The sequence below is a fragment of the Diabrotica virgifera genome, chromosome 9 (assembly GCF_917563875.1).
Source record: "Diabrotica virgifera virgifera chromosome 9, PGI_DIABVI_V3a".
Lineage (NCBI taxonomy): Eukaryota > Metazoa > Arthropoda > Insecta > Coleoptera > Chrysomelidae > Diabrotica > Diabrotica virgifera.
The window spans coordinates 117,742,836-117,760,958 of record NC_065451.1 but is presented as its reverse complement, the minus strand read 5'-3'; the positions used below and the strand labels follow the sequence as shown (position 1 = coordinate 117,760,958).

At 32.7% G+C, this 18,123-nt stretch overlaps 1 protein-coding gene across 1 annotated transcript; it reads left to right on the top strand.

Moving 5' to 3' along the window:
- Nucleotides 1-11,774: 11,774 nt before the first annotated feature.
- On the top strand, nucleotides 11,775-15,527 carry LOC126891252 (uncharacterized). Its single transcript, XM_050660433.1, has one exon. The coding sequence runs from the start codon at nucleotides 11,775-11,777 to the stop codon at nucleotides 15,525-15,527; it is 3,753 nt and encodes a 1,250-aa protein (XP_050516390.1).
- The last annotated feature ends 2,596 nt before the right edge of the window (nucleotides 15,528-18,123 follow it).

The following is an 18,123-nucleotide window of genomic DNA, read 5'->3' as shown; positions in this document are numbered from 1 at the left end:
TTTTGAGTTACACCCCTGAAAAATTAGATAACTGTGATGCCTTTCAACGAACAAAGTTCTAAGTTAATTTGTTTACGTTTAGGCAACCAATTTTGCACTTCGATATTGTACTAACTTGTATATCTTTACATTATCCAACGAAAACTATCCTATCTCAAAGTTAGTAGTCTTCCTCGGCATTCCGAACGGAAGCGTCGTTGTGTCGTGAGTTAGTATAGTTTTCACCATATTTGATATAGGCAACAATGATGGTTTCTGTTATGTATGGCATGAACAAATTGCAAAACGAGGTTCAAACGAAATTGCTAGTTGTTTGTGGAAGTTTATAGAGACCCAAAAACAGAAGGGAATTAAATCACTTATCTTCTATTCGGATAACTGTGGTGGGCAAAACAGAAACCACACCATATTTTCAATGTTCTCATATTATGCAGCTATATATTTACAAGTTAGTATTACTCATAGATTTTTAGAGCAAGGACACACCCAAAATGAGGGAGACAGCATGCATGCTGTAATTGAAAACGCGAAAAAACGTCAGTCCATCTTGTATGTTCCTGAACAATGGATTACTTTGATAAGAATGGCCAAAAATACCGGAAAAGCATATAATGTAACAGAAATGTCACAAGAAGACTTCCTAGACTTCAAAAGTCTTGTTAACAACAAAAATTGGAAAACTGACAATGGAAAAGGAATGATCAAAATCAGTCAAATAAAGGAAATCAGTACTTCACATAACACACCAAAGGGTTTTTGTAGTAATATTTTGTAATTTAACTTCTATGTAGTTCTATGTAATCATAAATACAGTTTCACAGAACGATGGTATGCATTATTTATTTTCCCGATTTTTTCCAGCGAATACTGTACTAACTCATTCAAAAACCATATAAAGAAAAAAAATTGACATGTTCAAAAGCACAAGTGAAGCAATACGGTAAACACAATGGATAAATATAAAAACAATTTAGTAAATAAGAACCCCTGATTTTTTGCATTAATCAAAACTTTATCTTGCTTTATTCGAAAACTTTAAAAAATGAGTTAGTACAGTCTTCGCTGGATGAGTCGAAATGCGCTCAAAAAAAGTTACAGTCCTTTGAAGTTACAAAATGAAAATCGATTTTTTTCAATATATCGAAAACTATTAGAGATTTTTTATCGAAAACGGACATGTATCATTCTTATGGCAGGAACATCTTAAAACAAAATGATAGTGAAATTTGTCCACCCAATAAAAATTTTATGGGGTTTTGTTCCCTTAAACCCCCCAAATTTTTGTGTACGTTCCAATTAATTCATTATTGTGGTACCATTAGTTAAAGACAACGTTTTTAATTTTTTTTGCCTCTTAATATTCTTTCGATAAGCCAGTTTTTATCGAGAACGCGGCTTTTTTTTAAATATATTTACATAAAAATTGTATGGGGGTTACTGGATACTAATGATAGCTGGAAGCAAAGAAATTGACCTTCAAATATTAAGATTTATAGTGAAAGGTTATCATTCATTTAGAATTGTAGAAGAAGTTGAATTTAAGAAACTTTTTGAGATGCTATCCCCTAATTATAATGTACCGCCAAGAAAAACTATTAGCAACAATTTATTGCAACAACTGCGCCAATTACATCGAGAAAAAATCGATATCGAATTAAGTCAAGCTCAGTTCATTTGTATTACGACGGATAGCTGGACATCTACAAATAATGAGAGCTTTGTTGCAATTACTGCTCATTACATTCTAGAAGAGCAGTCTCAATTAAAATTAAGGTCCCATCTATTGGACTGTTTTGCTTATGAGGAAAGACATACTGCACAACTACACTTTTGGCCAATAAATTGAAAGCGTGGAAAACTGAATTGAAAATAGTCTGTGTGGTCACTGATAATGCATCTAATGTTCTTGCTGCAGTGCGAGAAGGGGGATTGAACTCACATGGTTGTTTTGCGCATTTAATAAATCTTTTAGTGCAACATGCAACTTTTTTAAAAGAAGTTCCGCGGCACTAACAAAATTGACGAAAACACAAATTTAGATGGGATTGCCTGAACTTAAAATTAAGCAGGATGTGCGAACGCGTTGGAATTCAACCCTTGACATGGTCAATCGGGCATGTAAAATTAAGGATGCCATCATTTCAACGTTAGCGCTAGAATGTCCAAACGTAAATAACGTAACTGGCCATGAATGGTCCGTATTGGAATAGTTAATAGATGTGCTACATATTTTTAAGACCACTGAAGAAATCAGCGCGGAAAAAAATGTGACATCATCAAAAATACTTATTTTTGTTCGTGCCATCTATGAACATCTTAAACGTTTGAAAAATAATTTTAATTTGGAAAAAGAACTAAAGCAAGTTGGGGCAGATATGCTGAACCAGTTCTTTGATCGTTTTGGTGATATAGAAAATATTGCCATTTTGGCCGAATCGACTATTTTAGATCTTCGATTCAAAAAGTTTGGATTTAAAGAGGAGAGCAAATATTAAACTGCTGTAGTTAATTTGCGAAGAAAAATGAGTGCAATTTACAATAATAATAAAACAAAACTGCAAGAAATATCAGAGACTGATTGTCAAGTACCATCTTCATCAGCTATAAAAAAACCAAACTACGGCTGCAGCTATAGTTGAATTAGATAGATATTTGCGTGAGCCATTTATTAGCAGAGATGATTAGCTTGGTAGATGACCCGTAAACATGTGTATCCAACATTGTTTAATTATGTCAAAAAAAAGACTATGCATTCAGGTAACTTCGGTTACATGTGAATGTATTTTCTCAAAAGCAGGAGTAGTATTAACTCAAAAAGGTTCAGCTTTAAAAAGTTCAAGTTATGAAAAGTTACGAAAATGGACATTGTAGTGTTGTATTTCTCACAGATATTACCGATATTTAGTACCACGAAATGAGAAGCAAGGATTTATTAATTTATGGTTATGCTACATCCGGACAGGCATTTACACTTGATTACTTGTCCTTTAGACATTTAGACCTCCCAAGACGGGTCCATTGTATTACAAGATTTTGTTTATAGCTTCGTTCGCGGTAACGATCCTGAACTTGTCCAGGATTAGTTACGGACACTCTTAGGACAATTCAGGATTGATTTTAAGCCGCGAACGATTTTTGGACAACCTTCGCTGTAGTGTCGCTTGTCAATTTGTTCGAATATCTGTCACCCGTCATGTCAGTCTGGTTTGTTTTTTGATTTATTTATTTCTTTATGTATGTGCCTTGGCCCTTGTCTTACCTAAACGTTAAAGCCAAGCTTGTTCTGTATTCTCTTCCGTTTAAAATAATTATTATAACTATGTCGCAAGAAGGTAAATTCTGATACTAATTCTAAGTGAGTTTATATTTTAATTATGTTTGTTTCGTACAACTGAATGAGTTTCTAATGTTTTCGCCAGGCCCATTAAGTAGCCACGTGGTAACCGGTGGCGATGAGGTCAAGTTTGTTTGGAGCAACCGAAACACGCTGTTATTTTTGGACCTTTACAGAAAATATAGGTCACAAGTCCCTTAATATTAGAAGCCTCAAAAGAATGTACGAGAAAATAGCAAGGGAGCTTCGCATGATGTTGGAAATAAAAATAACAGATAACCACTGTGAGAATAAGAGAAAAGTTTTAGAGAGGGCCTACAAAAAATATGTAGATACCAGTAAACAAACAGGTAGAGGAAGGCAGGAATTTGAATACGCCGAAGTAATGGCAGACATAATAGGCCACAAACAAATATTGCCCCTGCTTCATTACGGAGTGGCGAACTAACACACCCAAGCCCAAGAGACAATAAAAAAATTTTGCCACTGCACCATTACTGGGTGGCGAAGTGGCACACGCTAGAGACCTAGCAGGTGATGAAACCAGTAGTGTAAATGAATGTAGATACAAATCATATTAATTTTGTATATATTGTGCACAACTTCTTAATTTTAAATTTCCAAGCAAGCAATTATTCATTGTAGTTGGCTCATACAGTTTTTTTTCTCAAGAAATGCATTGATCATAATGTATTTTACTATTTTCTTATATTTTTATTTAAAATCGGCTTTGGCATAAAGCAATTCCCAGATTTATTTTATATTTATAAATTATAGGCCTGGATCCCACGTACCAAAAAAAGTTTATTAATAGCAAGCTGAAAATTTGTTCAAAGCTTTATTTTCAAAAAAATTAAGTAAAAACCTAAAGTGAAACGTACGCCGATATGTGTAGTGTATAGTATACAGTATACAAAATGTAAAGGGAGTTTGGTAAAAAATGGGCCATAGCTTAACCTTAGATTCCTGAGGTTAAAATAGGTCGATTTAAGCTAACTTATCTTAGTACAAAAGTTGATAATAATCGAAATGCAGGGTGTAAAATTTAAAGTTTTATTTTATTTATTTTTGAATATTTCCTGATATTTATATTTGAATAAGGTAACAACACGAAATTTGGTAAGTGGTGCTGGTACTGTACACCCTACTAAATTATGATAAACAAACATTTCTGGCTACTACCAGAGGCGTACGACGGGGGAACGGGAATGGTTGACCCTTCCCCAATTCTACGCCACTGGTGGAATTGCTATTTTAGTGCAATTTTTTTATTCTCCAATACTTTTTATGTCAATAACATAATACATTAATCAAAATAAGTGAGCCTTTTCATTTCTAACTTCAAATATCTGGAAAACTAATGACTTTATCTTTACAAATGAAGAGAATATTATTTGCATACAAAGTATTGGAGAACCTAAAAATTATGCTAAAATAGCAGTTTCATCAGTGGCGTAGAATTTGGGAAGGGTTAACCATTCACTTTCCCCTGTCGTACGCCTCTGGTAGTAGCCAAAAACGATTAATTAACATAATTTAATAGGATGTACAGTGCCTAAACTTTCTGCCAAGTATGACACGGAAATGTCAAATTATTTTAAAGTATTTTTTTTAATAATTTATTCTTTATTTAAAACTTTAAGAACTTGGCAGAAAGTGTAGGAACTATACAACCTACTAAATTATTTTAAATAATCGTTTCTGGTTAATACCAGAGGCGTACGACATGGGAAAGTGAATGGTTGACTCTTCCCAAATTCTACGTCACTGAGGAAACTGCTATTTTAGCCTAGTTTTTAGATTCTCCAATACTTTCTGTGCAAAAAATATACTCTTCATTCGTAACGATAAAGTCATTAGTTTTCGAGATATTTGAAGTTAAAAATGAAAAGGCACACTTATTTTGATTAATGTATTATGCTCCTTCGTTTTTAGCTTCAAATATCTCGAAAACTAATGGCTTTATCGTTACGAATGAAGAATATGTTATTTACATAAAAAGTATTGGAGAATCAAAAAATTGCACTATAATAGAAATTTCGCCAGTGGCGTAGAATTTGGAAAGGGTAAACCATTCACGTTTCCCCGTCGTACGCCTCTGGTAGTAGCCAGAAATGTTTGTTTAACATAATTTAGTATGGTGTACAGTACCAGCACCACTTACCAAATTTCGTGTTGTTGTCCCATATCTGTCAGGAAATATTCAAAAATAAATAAAATAAAAGTTTAACTTTGACACCCTGTATTTCGGTTATCAACTTTTGTACTAAGGTAAGTAGGTAAGTTAGCTTAAATCGACCTATTTTGACCTCAGGAATATAAGGTTAAGCTATGGCCCATTCTTTACCAAACACCCTGTATATACACATCGACGTTCGTTTCACTTTAGGTTTGGACTAAATTTGTTTGAAAATGACTCATGGGAAAAGTTAGAGCGGACGAACAATATATTTTTATTTCAAAATAGGTAACCAAATATACATTTTTTTTACATTTTGTACATTGTACATAATATAATAGTTCGCTTACCGCGAACCACAAAATCTGACAAAATCCCGGATTAGGAGTTCAGAACTCGATTACCGCGAACGCTCTTTTTTTTAAGTACGCATGTGAGGTAATACTGGACAAGTTCCGGATCACTACCGCGAACGATACTTATATTACACCATTTGGCCCAAGCCAAGGGTTTCTGAATTTGAATTCAGTTGTGTCTAGCCTTCATAGAAAACATGTTACGGAAACAATGAGGAACAGTTTGGAATAATTTGCTGAGTCGATTCCGGTGATTCCGCGAGTTCAATTGCCCGGGAATTTAAAACGTCACGCTCAACAATTGCTGGAATGATGAAACGACGTGAGAAAATTATTGTGACAGTGACATTGAAAGTGCTTTGCTCGATTGGTTCAAACAACGCGCAAACAATGTACCCGTGAGTGGGCCGATGCTTCAGGTAAAGGCTGATGCTTTCGCTGTGATTTTGAAGAAGGATTTTAAGTGTAATGCTTCCTGGGTTTAACGTTTCCGAGCTCGCCACAATATTGTCCATGGAAAAATTTGAGGTGAGTCAGCAGTTGTTGACAGATCAATTACAAATGACTGGGTTGAAAATGTGTGTCCTACACTCAGGGCTGGCTATAGCGATGATGAAATTTTTAATGCTGACGAGATGGGGTTATTTTTTAGACTGACACCTGATCACACGTTAAAGTTTGGAGATAGAGTATTTGTGGAATATGCTTAAAAGAAAAATTAGAGCTCTCCGGGATAATCCATAAAACACCGCACGGCTAATACAAGCTACTTTTAAAGGATGGAGCAACCTACCACAATCAAATGTTGATAATTTGATTAGGAGCGTGCCCACGCAAACTGAAGCTTGCATAAGGACTATAGGTGATAACACTGACTACCACAAAATACAAAAAAATAAATAAAAACAAGTTAAACATTATTCGTTTTACATTGAAATTTTGTATGCTATTGGCTTTAAAACAACTACTTTCAATTTGTTTGTTAAATACTTTATTGTTTTATTTAATTGTTATGTATTTGTTATTAAATTGCTTTAAAATAAATATTGTTTGACTTCGTGTGTTCGTTTGTTTTTAAATTCGCACGGAATAGTAAGAAAAAGCAGATGATTCCATATAAGTTTGGGTGTGTGTATAAGATTTAAAAACAAGCAAAGTAGTGAGTATTCCTTCCTGCAAATCGAAGGAGTGGGTCAATGAACAACCGCTGGCTAGGGTGAATATTAATTAGGTAATAGGGTGAATACTAATTAGGTGACGCCAACACTATATGATTAGCAAAGGAATTCACATTAACAAAAATCAGTGACCATGACGCTCTTCATCTTCTCCTGTACGCAAAGTAATGTGTGTCTTATATTCTTGACTGTGTACATATCTCAAGATCTGACAGTAACAGTCGAATGCCTCTTTAGTAGTAACCATGATTTTTGTAACATGCAAAAAGCAGCGGAATGTTATAATTTTTACTTGTGAATGAACGCTATGGAATGGGGTGAATAAATTAAGAAATATTTCCCTCTTAATCGACGTAGTTACACATGCAGACATATAGTGAGAATCGAAGACAAAGGGGAATAAAATAAAACCTCATGCATGTGAACAGTAATAATTAAAAAATACGTGTGTTTCACTACATTGTATTTTATAATTGCATAAATTAAAAGTACCCAACCATGATTTAAGATTTAGTTGGATATCACATGCATTTGTAAAGATTGGTACTTTAAAACACACTAGGTGGGGGTGCTGCATACATTTCATTGGCTGGTCACCTGCTCATGATCAAAGCAGGGATTTTAAAATTCCATACCCATTCCATTAAGCTATAAAACCGTAGGTACTATCTAAGTAGTTTTACTAATATAATCTTCTTGTTTTCATGTACCTAAGTTTTCGGTCGTAAAAGGTCACCAAAATCATTTAAAAATGTCACCTGATGTGGACTAGTGGACATAGAAAACAGCTTAAACCGTAGTTGTGGAGTGTTCGTCGTCGGCTTGGATACGAAAATGAAAAAAAACTCAAGTGAAAAAGAAATATATGTGTACGGGGTGCCTAACAAGTGGATGTAAACATCAAAACGTGACAACAAAATGCGCCGTCGGCTTGGATACGAAAATGAAAAAAACTCAAGTGAAAAAGAAATATATGTGTACGGGGTGCCTAACAAGTGGATGTAAACATCAAAACGTGACAACAAAATGCGCCGTCGGCTTGGATACGAAAATGAAAAAAATCAAGTGAAAAAGAAATATATGTGTACGGGGTGCCTAACAAGTGGATGTAAACATCAAAACGTGACAACAAAATGCGCCGTCGGCTTGGATACGAAAATGAAAAAAATCAAGTGAAAAAGAATATGTGTACGGGGTGCCTAACAAGTGGATGTAAACATCAAAACGTGACAACAAAATGCGCCGTCGGCTTGGATACGAAAATGAAAAAAAAACTCAAGTGAAAAAGTCTAACTTTCATTTTGAAATATGCAAAAATCAACAAGGTAATCTTAATAAAATAAAAAGTTTAAATAATATTTCAGTTCTTTTCTTAACCCACACCTGACTTTTCTTTGTTGGAACTATCTAAATTAATAACATTGTGTTATTGGTTTAAATAGGTAAACACACATATATTCTAAAATGAAAATTTTTCCTTTGGGATATATGTCCAAAAACTATATGGTAATCTTAACAAAATAAAAAGTGTAGATAATATTTCAGTTATTTTCTTAACCCACACCCGAGCTTTCTGTGTTGTTTTTTAACTATTTGAATTAATAAAATTTTATTATTAATTTAAATATTTAAACAAACATATATTCTAAAATATAAATTTTACTTGCATTTCGGAAAATTAACTCACACCTGACTTTCAAAAAAAAAATTTCCCGAAAGGAAATAATTTTTCAGGTATTTTTTAACCCAAAAATAAGTAGACCAAAAATTTCTTTAAAGCAAAGAGTGACTTTTTGCAAAATAATAACCTCTTTATAAAATAATAATCATATACCTCTGAATAAATATTCATGACCACAATTAAACGTAAAAATGTAGCTACCATATACCGATCGGCTTTTACTCACCACAGCTGTAAATTTTTGCATTATGCGGAGAAGATACATTCGCCCCGCTAACGTAAAAACCCAGCATAGTTGAGCGAAAACCGATTCTCGATAGTGAATGAAAACGCCATGAGCGTACTTAATAAAATTTTTAGTCAAAGTATCTTATGATTTAAATATTAATTTTCCAAGTCATTTATGAAAATTAAGAAAATATTTTTTGAATTAATGTTTTAAAAAGAAATATCTTTCTAAAACTAATATTATTTTTATTATTTGACTATTGGAAACAGGGCTACCTTACAGGGAATTTTATCATAAAACAATATAATATTGTTGTATATCAATGAAAAGGGAAAAAAATGAACAATTCAAAAATATATATAGCTCATTTTTAAATTCAATACAAAGGGGTAGTTTTTTTTTACTAACACATGAATAAAATTAATTTTCCAAGTCATTTATGAAAATTAAGAAAAGATTTTTTGAATTAATGTTTTAAAAAGAAATATCTTTCTAAAACTAATATTATTTTTATTATTTGACTATTGGAAACAGGGCTACCTTACAGGGAATTTTATCATAAAACAATATAATATTGTTGTATATCAATGAAAAGGGAAAAAAATGAACAATTCAAAAATATATATAGCTCATTTTTAAATTCAATACAAAGGGGTAGTTTTTTTTACTAACACATGAATAAAATTAATTTTCCAAGTCATTTATGAAAATTAAGAAAAGATTTTTTGAATTAATGTTTTAAAAAGAAATATCTTTCTAAAACTAATATTATTTTTATTATTTGACTATTGGAAACAGGGCTACCTTACAGTGAATTTTATCATAAAACAATATAATATTGTTGTATATCAATGAAAAGGAAAAAAAATGAACAATTCAAAAATATATATAGCTCATTTTTAAATTCAATACAAAGGGGTAGTTTTTTTACTAACACATGAATAAAATTAATTTTCCAAGTCATTTATGAAAATTAAGAAAAGATTTTTTGAATTAATGTTTTAAAAAGAAATATCTTTTTAAAACTAATATTATTTTTATTATTTGACTATTGGAAACAGGGCTACCTTACAGTAAATTTTATCATAAAACATAACCCAAAAAAAGTTGCAAAACCAAAAAATTTTTTAAAGCAAAGAGTGACTTTTACAAAATAATAACCTCTGATAAAATAATAATCATATACCCCTAAATAAATATTCACGACCACAATTAAACGTAAAAGTGTATCTACCATATACCGATCGGCTTTCACTCACCATAGTTGTAAATTGTTTGCTAGATGCGGGAAGGAACGTTTGTCTCCGCTAAAGTAAAAAACAGCATGGTTGAACGAAAGCCGATTCGCGATGGTGTATATAAATGCCATGAGCGTACTCCATAAAATTTTTAGCTAAAGTATTTATTGATTTAAATATTAATTTTCCACGTTAGTTATAAAAATTAAGAAAAGATTTTTTTAATTATTGTTTTAAAAAGAAATATCTTTCTAAAACTAATATTATTTTTATTATTTTACTATTGGAAACAGGGCTACCTTACAGTGAATTTTAGCATAAAACAATATAATATTGTTATATATCAATGAAAAGGGAAAAAATGAACAATTCAAAAATATATATAGCTCATTTTTTAAATTCGATACAAAGGGGGGGTAGTTTTTTTACTAACACATGAATAAAATTAATTTTCCAAGTCATTTATGAAAAGATTTCTTAAAATCTTGGTTTATTATAAAAATTATTTCTAAATTGATCATTAAAAAGCATATGCTATATATATTGAAAAGGAGGGGTAAAATAAAAACCTATTTATTATTGTAGATTTTTATTATTGCAAACAATACAATATGTAGTTAAACAATAAATGAACAAATTATTATTACAACACGCACAAATATGTGCACTAATGTCACTCAAATTCCCAGTTGAATGTTCAGTAACATGGACAGAAGGAACGTATGGTGGTATTCCACGAAGAGTCTCAAAAAAGCACGATGGGCACAAAGTGTGATTGTCTACAGCATAATAACATTGGGTCATACATACTGTCTGTCTGCATTCGTAAGACAAAAATCGCCTGTTGTTGACATCATTCATTTGTAATATTTTGGTATCGACTTCTTGAGAATCCATATCTAGGATTTCACAGTCTTCGAGGTCTGATACAGTTTCGGTAGATAGCGAAAAAACAAAACTGTCGTTAGTGTCACTATCACTTGCTTCACCCATGGGAATTTCGAGGTTTTCATCGTTACTCGGTGGTATGATATCTAACGGATTTACTAACATGTCGTCCATTGGAATTTCAAGGTTTTGTTGCTGTTACTACAAAAATTATAACTAAATAAATGCAAACAAAAATTAATTTATATTTATCAAGTAGTATAGATAGAGGGGGTCTGGCATAGTATTTTTAAGTAGAAGGGATAGAGGGGGTCTGGCATGTATCAGTGGATGGGGTTATAACCATCTGCTTTTCACATCTAAAAATAGTTCAAGCATCAACAATCAGGGCATCCGTAGTTCATGTATCAACAAACAGAGTATTCGGTTTGTCTGGAGAATATCCGGTATAATAATGAAGAGGAGGGGGTTCTAAAAGTAACATGGTGTGAGGGCAGTGGTCTTCAAGCATCAACAATCAGGGCACCCGTAGTTCACGCATCAACAAACAGAGTATCCGGTTTGTCTGGAGAATATCCGGTATAATAATGAAGAGGAGGGGCTCTAAAAATAACATGGTGTGAGGGCAGTGGTCTTGTAACATCCTATTTAAGGCAAATTAGTGGAGCTCCTCAGTAGTTTATCGCGAATCATGAATACGTGCAGCAGGTGTGACAAATCGTATTCGCGTTCGGATAACCTATCGCGACATATAAAAAAATGCAAATACGGAAATGTGGATAGTGATAAGAATGGGGATTATTATATTCCCAAAAAAAGATTAAGACCACTTGGAGTGGAAGTGATTGATGGAACTGTTTCGAAATTGTCACACGCGTTTAAAAACAGAATCGCATCTTATCGTTTTAGTAGTGATAAAAAACTGGATTATCATGGATTTTTAAACGATGTCAAACCCAAAGTTTTGAACATTTTGAGTGAATATTTACATCAGCACAATAGCATAAAGGTAAATTTTGAAATATTTGGTATTTATCTAAAACCTGACACTAACCTATCAGATATCAAGTCCATGAACACATGTAATAAAATTATAACTATCAGCACTGAACTGGATGAAGTATTTGATGATTTTAAGGAAGAACTGATGACACAAGCATCAGAATTTCAAGAGAAAGATTCAAATTGGGTATTGCAGGAAATAATGTTTTTAGATGTTAACATAAACAAATTTAGTAGTATTTCCGCATCAACATATATTCGTCTCCCAATACCTATAGTACGAAAACACGCTATTTTAAATATCGAAAACAAAGATAATAAGTGTTTTGCATGGAGTATTATTGCAGCTATTTTTCCTGCTAGTGGCAACCCAACCAAACCAGAATCATATCCACCATACGATACTTTGTTGAATTTTGAAGGAATTGACTTTCCGATGAAACTAAAAGACATTAAAAAGTTTGAGAACCTCAATAATATTTCAGTAAATGTTTATGGGCTGGAATCCAATTTCGTAAATAATAAAAGGCAATATGAAATATTTGGACCATTGCATTTTACAAGTAATCGCCATGCCACTCACGTGAACCTTTTGCTTATAACAAATGATAAACAAAGTCATTATTGTCTGATTCTGGATATGTCGAGACTTGTAAGAAGTCAAAAAACAAAAGACCGTCACAAAGTATACTTATGTGATGGATGTCTACAATTCTTTGTTTGCGAAGAAAAGCTCGATAATCACCAAAATAACGACTGTTCTCATATTTACACAGAACTTCCCACAACGAAACCTAAAATTAATAAGTTTGGTGAAATGGTGCCAGAAAATATACTAAAATTTATAAATATCCAAAAAATGTTACCTGTGCCATTTGTGATCTATGCTGATTTTGAAAGTCTGCTAAAACCAATAGACCATGTTGAACCTTTCAATGGAAATTCATATTCCGTTAAAACTGCTGAACACCAAGCATATTCGTTTGCATTTTACCTTAAATGCAACTATGATGATTCACTTTATAAACTAATAAAATATGAAGGACAGGATGCTCCCAAAGTGTTTATACAGAAATTGGATGATTTAGTGCATGAACTATATAACAATCACCTTAAACATATTAAACCAATGTCGCCGTTAACTAAAGAAGAAATTGAAAAACATGAGACTGCTACCGAGTGTTACTTGTGTGGAAAGCCATTTAATCCTTTCAATCGTAAGGTGAAAGATCATCACCATCTCAATTCATTATATCTTGGACCCAGCCATAACTCCTGTAATATAAATAACAAACTCTCAAATACAATACCCGTGTTCTTTCACAACATGAGTAATTATGATTGTCATCTTTTTATTAAAGAGCTTTCAACAACTGGTGAAAAAGTTTCAGTAATTGCACAGACGAAAGAAAAATATATCACAATTTCTAAAAGAATTCTGGTAGAAGAGTCGAAAAATGGCCTAGATAAATACATAACTCTAAAATTTGTTGATTCATACAGATTTTTGGCAAAATCTTTGGATATTCTGAGCACAACCTTAAATTCGGAGCAGTGTACAGAAATTAGAAAGTATTTTCCAAATACTAAACATTTTGAACTTGTGAGACACAAGGGTGTCTTTCCTTATTCATATATGGATGGATTTGATAGACTTAAAGAAAAAACACTACCACCTAAAGAAAATTTCTACAATAATCTAACTAACAAACACATTTCTGATGAAGATTATGCAAGAGCAATTGATGTATGGAACACATTTGATTGTAAATCTATGAGTGACTATGCTATGGTGTACTTAGTATCAGATGTCTTATTATTGGCTGATGTGTTTGAAAATTTTAGAAAAATATGTCACAAAGAATACAATTTGGATCCTTGTCACTACATAACTGCTCCTGCATTAAGTTGGGATGCTATGTTAAGATATACCGAAATTGAACTAGAGCTTCTTACAGATGTGGACATGGTACACTTTTTAAAGAAAGGAGTAAGAGGAGGTGTGGCACAATGTAGCAAACGAGAAGCCGTGGCAAATAATCAATATGTACCCAACTATGATCCACAACAACCCAAGTCTTACATCATGTATCTAGATGCCACAAATTTATATGGTGCAGCCATGTGTCAATATCTTCCATATGGAAATTTTAAATGGGTAACCGATGTTGAAAACTTCAACTGTTTTGTGGTGGAGGATGATGCGGATAAAGGGTATGTGTTGGAAGTGGATTTGGAATATCCAGCTCATTTACATTATTTACATAATGATTTACCATTCTGCCCCGAGAGCATGGTACCTCCAGGAAGCAAATGTCCTAAACTTATCCCAAATTTCAACAATAAAACTAAATACATTATCCATTATCGCAATCTTAAGCAGTGTCTTAGGTATGGTCTGGTACTAAAAAGGATTCATCGTATACTAGAGTTTTTACAATCACCATGGTTAAAAAAATATATTGACCTAAACACATCACTCAGAAACAAGGCCAAAAACGAGTTTGAACGGGATCTTTTTAAGCTTCTGGTTAATGCGATATTCGGTAAAACTTTAGAGAACGTTGAAAAAAGAAGAGATATCCGCCTGTGCACCCGCTGGGAAACAAAAACAAATTCGTTGGAAGCCAGGGTACTTATCTCTAAACCAGAATTCAAGTCTTGTTCCGTGTTTAATGAGAATTTGGCGGCAATCCATTTGGGTAAAACCAAAATAGTTTATGACAAGCCTCTCTATGTTGGTTTCACAATTTTAGATTTATCAAAAACAGTGATATATGATTTTTATTATGGATACATCAAAAAGAAATATGGGGAAGCTGCAAACTTGTTATACACAGACACAGACTCCCTGATTATGGAGATATATACCCCCAATTTCTATGAGGATATGAAGATAAATTTAGAACATTTCGACACCTCCAACTATCCAACTGATAATATTCACAGGATACCGAAAACACCATCAATACTAGGAAAAATGAAAGATGAATTTGCATCTGTACCCATTAAATGTTTCTATGGTACAGGTGCTAAAGCTTATTGCATAGAAGCGAATAAAATAATAAAAAAAGCAAAAGGCATTTCAAAACACGTAACCAAAACACAGTTGCAAAAGAGTGATTATGTACTATTAGTGAAAAAAGGTGGTGTAATTTTTAGAAAAATGTATGTATTTGTGTCTAATTTACATACCATATATACTGAACTTAGGAATAAAGTGGCATTATCTTCTAAGGATGACAAACGCTGTGTAATAAACGGTGACGTAAAAACTCTTGCGTGGGGGCATTTTCTAATTAGTCCACATAATGGTACTATAGATGATCTTATTAGGTATGGGAATGAGCTGCTACACACCCCGGAATTGGTAGATTTAGAAAAGATTCCTCTTGAAGAATTGTTTCAAGTCGATTCTTTTCAATATGATTCATACTTGTAAAATTTGTAAATTGTATATTTTTATGTATTAATAAAACACATGTATATCAACATATTTTTTTATTTAAAACCTTACACAATTCTATTAATACCATAATTATTGAAAAAGTCGAACATAGAGCTATATAATAAAATATTGGAGATATGACTGTATCCTTTCTAGGTCTTTCATTATAAAGTTCTAGCCATTTGGAGTCACTGCTTCTACCACTCATATGTCTAAAACGCAATTTATATTTAGTGCTATTTAATGGTATTTCAGCTTGTAAAGTTGGTAAAAAATTGTTTCCCGGGTATGATTTCATTCTTGACCATGTCTCAGGCCATGTTTCATTTAGTGTACCATTACTGTCAAAGCACACAAAAACTTCTCTAACATTGATGGGTTGCTGAATTAAAAGCAGATTTCGCAGAATTGCTTGTAAAACAATAAAGTCTAATGATACCATCTTAATCTCTACCAAGATTTGAACATCTATTTATAGTAAATCTAACTTTGGGCGTGGGGAGTCACATGTATATGGTGGAGATTCCATTAACCCATCACGATAACCTACGTTTCGATGAGATAACCCCATAGGTCTAGTCTCACTACAAAATACACAAAATTCAAATACCAATTTCCACCCTTTAAATATTAAGCTTCTTGGAATAAGTTTAGTTCCAGACATTTTACGACAAATAAGACAAAGCTTTTGTTGTACACAATAAAAGGGGAGTCTCGTTTCCCACTCGTCACCACTATAGTTAAATAGATCGTCAAAATTATCCACATCTTTGTATGACATATTTGAACACAACGCGTGGTTTCACGTGGCTTACAACGATCTGGTTTATGATGTAGCTTAACAAGTTTCAAAGGGAATGAGTCACGCAAGCTGATCACGTCTCGCGTATCTGGTAAAGTCTAGGAGTGGGGGATAGTGACCCACACATTTGCAACTGGTGTCAATGAGAGAAGGGAGGATATAAGAGTACAGAAACATCGATAATGTAAACAGTATGTGCTCAAGAAGGCTTCGTGAACGTGTTGAACAATTTAGTAAAGGTATTAACAGAATAAAACGTGATATTTTAGTTTATGAAAAAACAAGAAATATTAAACAGTTAGAGAAGAGTATTAACCAGTTAATAAGAAAATATAAAGATAAGGAATATATGTTTAAAAACTTTTCACGACTTAGTATAAGTGATGCGTTTGCGTAGTGGAAGAGTTTATCCTCCTGAAGAAGAAAATAGACTATTTTTTGTTTCTGCAATCGAGGAGCAAAAGTGGATAGATTTGGTGTTTAAAAACATTAATCGTTTTAACAATAATGGAATGTTGCCAGAAAAGAATTGTGATGAATCAACACCCGCAAAAACCTTTATACCTGTTTACAGAAGCAGAACTACAAAACTTTACCATACCATACATTAGAAAATCTGTAGATCCATATGAACTACTTCAGTCTTGGCATCTCCTACCCCAGAAATTTGTGCAAGATTTTGAAATTCGAACTCGACTTCCGTGTTTTGTTCATTTCAATCGTCCCGAATGGAGAACAGAGGAAGGTACTGCTCCTGCTCAATCCAGTTGCCGTTTATGCAGATTTGCACTTGAAAATTTATATAACAATTATATCGGTTAAATAAAGTACTATTTTTTATTAAGGTTTTTTTATTAATAAAACAAAAATGTAAAAAAAAATCTTTATTGCATCATAAAAGTATCATACAAATAAAATACGTTAGATAACGCACATACACTATTATTATTGATATGGTAAGGACATTTAGACTCCATTTTTTCCAAACCTGGTTGTTCATCAAATTCCACAACTGGAGCTAAACTATACTTTTTTATATACTGAGACTTTTCTCTTCCTTTAACATAGACGATATCGACATTACTTGTCAAGCATTGGATAATATTATGAACTTGATGTACCGGGGTAAATCCATGATCCCAGTTAAGACCATGATAATTATTCATTAACCATACAGCTTGTTTATGAAACTCTGGATTGAGCAACCTCATTGGATATGGTGGTTTGAAGAAATGATGACTAATTTTTTGACCATCATAAGTGGCCAACTCTTTTGCGATAAATTTATTTTTCTCGGTATTAAAACCTTGTACATCTATTATTAGGTGCATGTTAAAGTCTGTCTTTGTATGGTGTCTAACCTATATTTATAAACCTAATTTGACTCATGCGCATGAGAGGGTTCCCCATATAATGTCATAGCCTCATGACTTCATTATGTACATATACCTTAACTTGTCCAGCATAATATAAATATTTAGTTTTATAATTGTTTTACTATTTTAGTTAAGGGATTATACGTAAATTCTTTTTCGTGTAATATCAGACAATAAGCAGAGATATCAGAGGTTGTTGGGTCATCTGTCTCAAATTCTATACGTAACACAACAGACCCCGATTGAATGATTTCTTTTTGACGAGAGCAGTCAATATGTATAAGCGGGGCAATCATTTTAAAGTCATGTGGATTAAATATAGGTTGATTCAGCACCATGTGATAATAACTTTCTTGAAAATTAGCAAACATTTCATAAAGTTTCGCAAATCTATTTGTTTTAAAATCTATTT

What these genes read in the sequence shown, in the direction of transcription:
- LOC126891252 (XM_050660433.1), top strand. Translation starts at nt 11,775, where the DNA reads ATGAATACGTGCAGCAGGTGTGACAAATCGTATTCGCGTTCGGATAAC.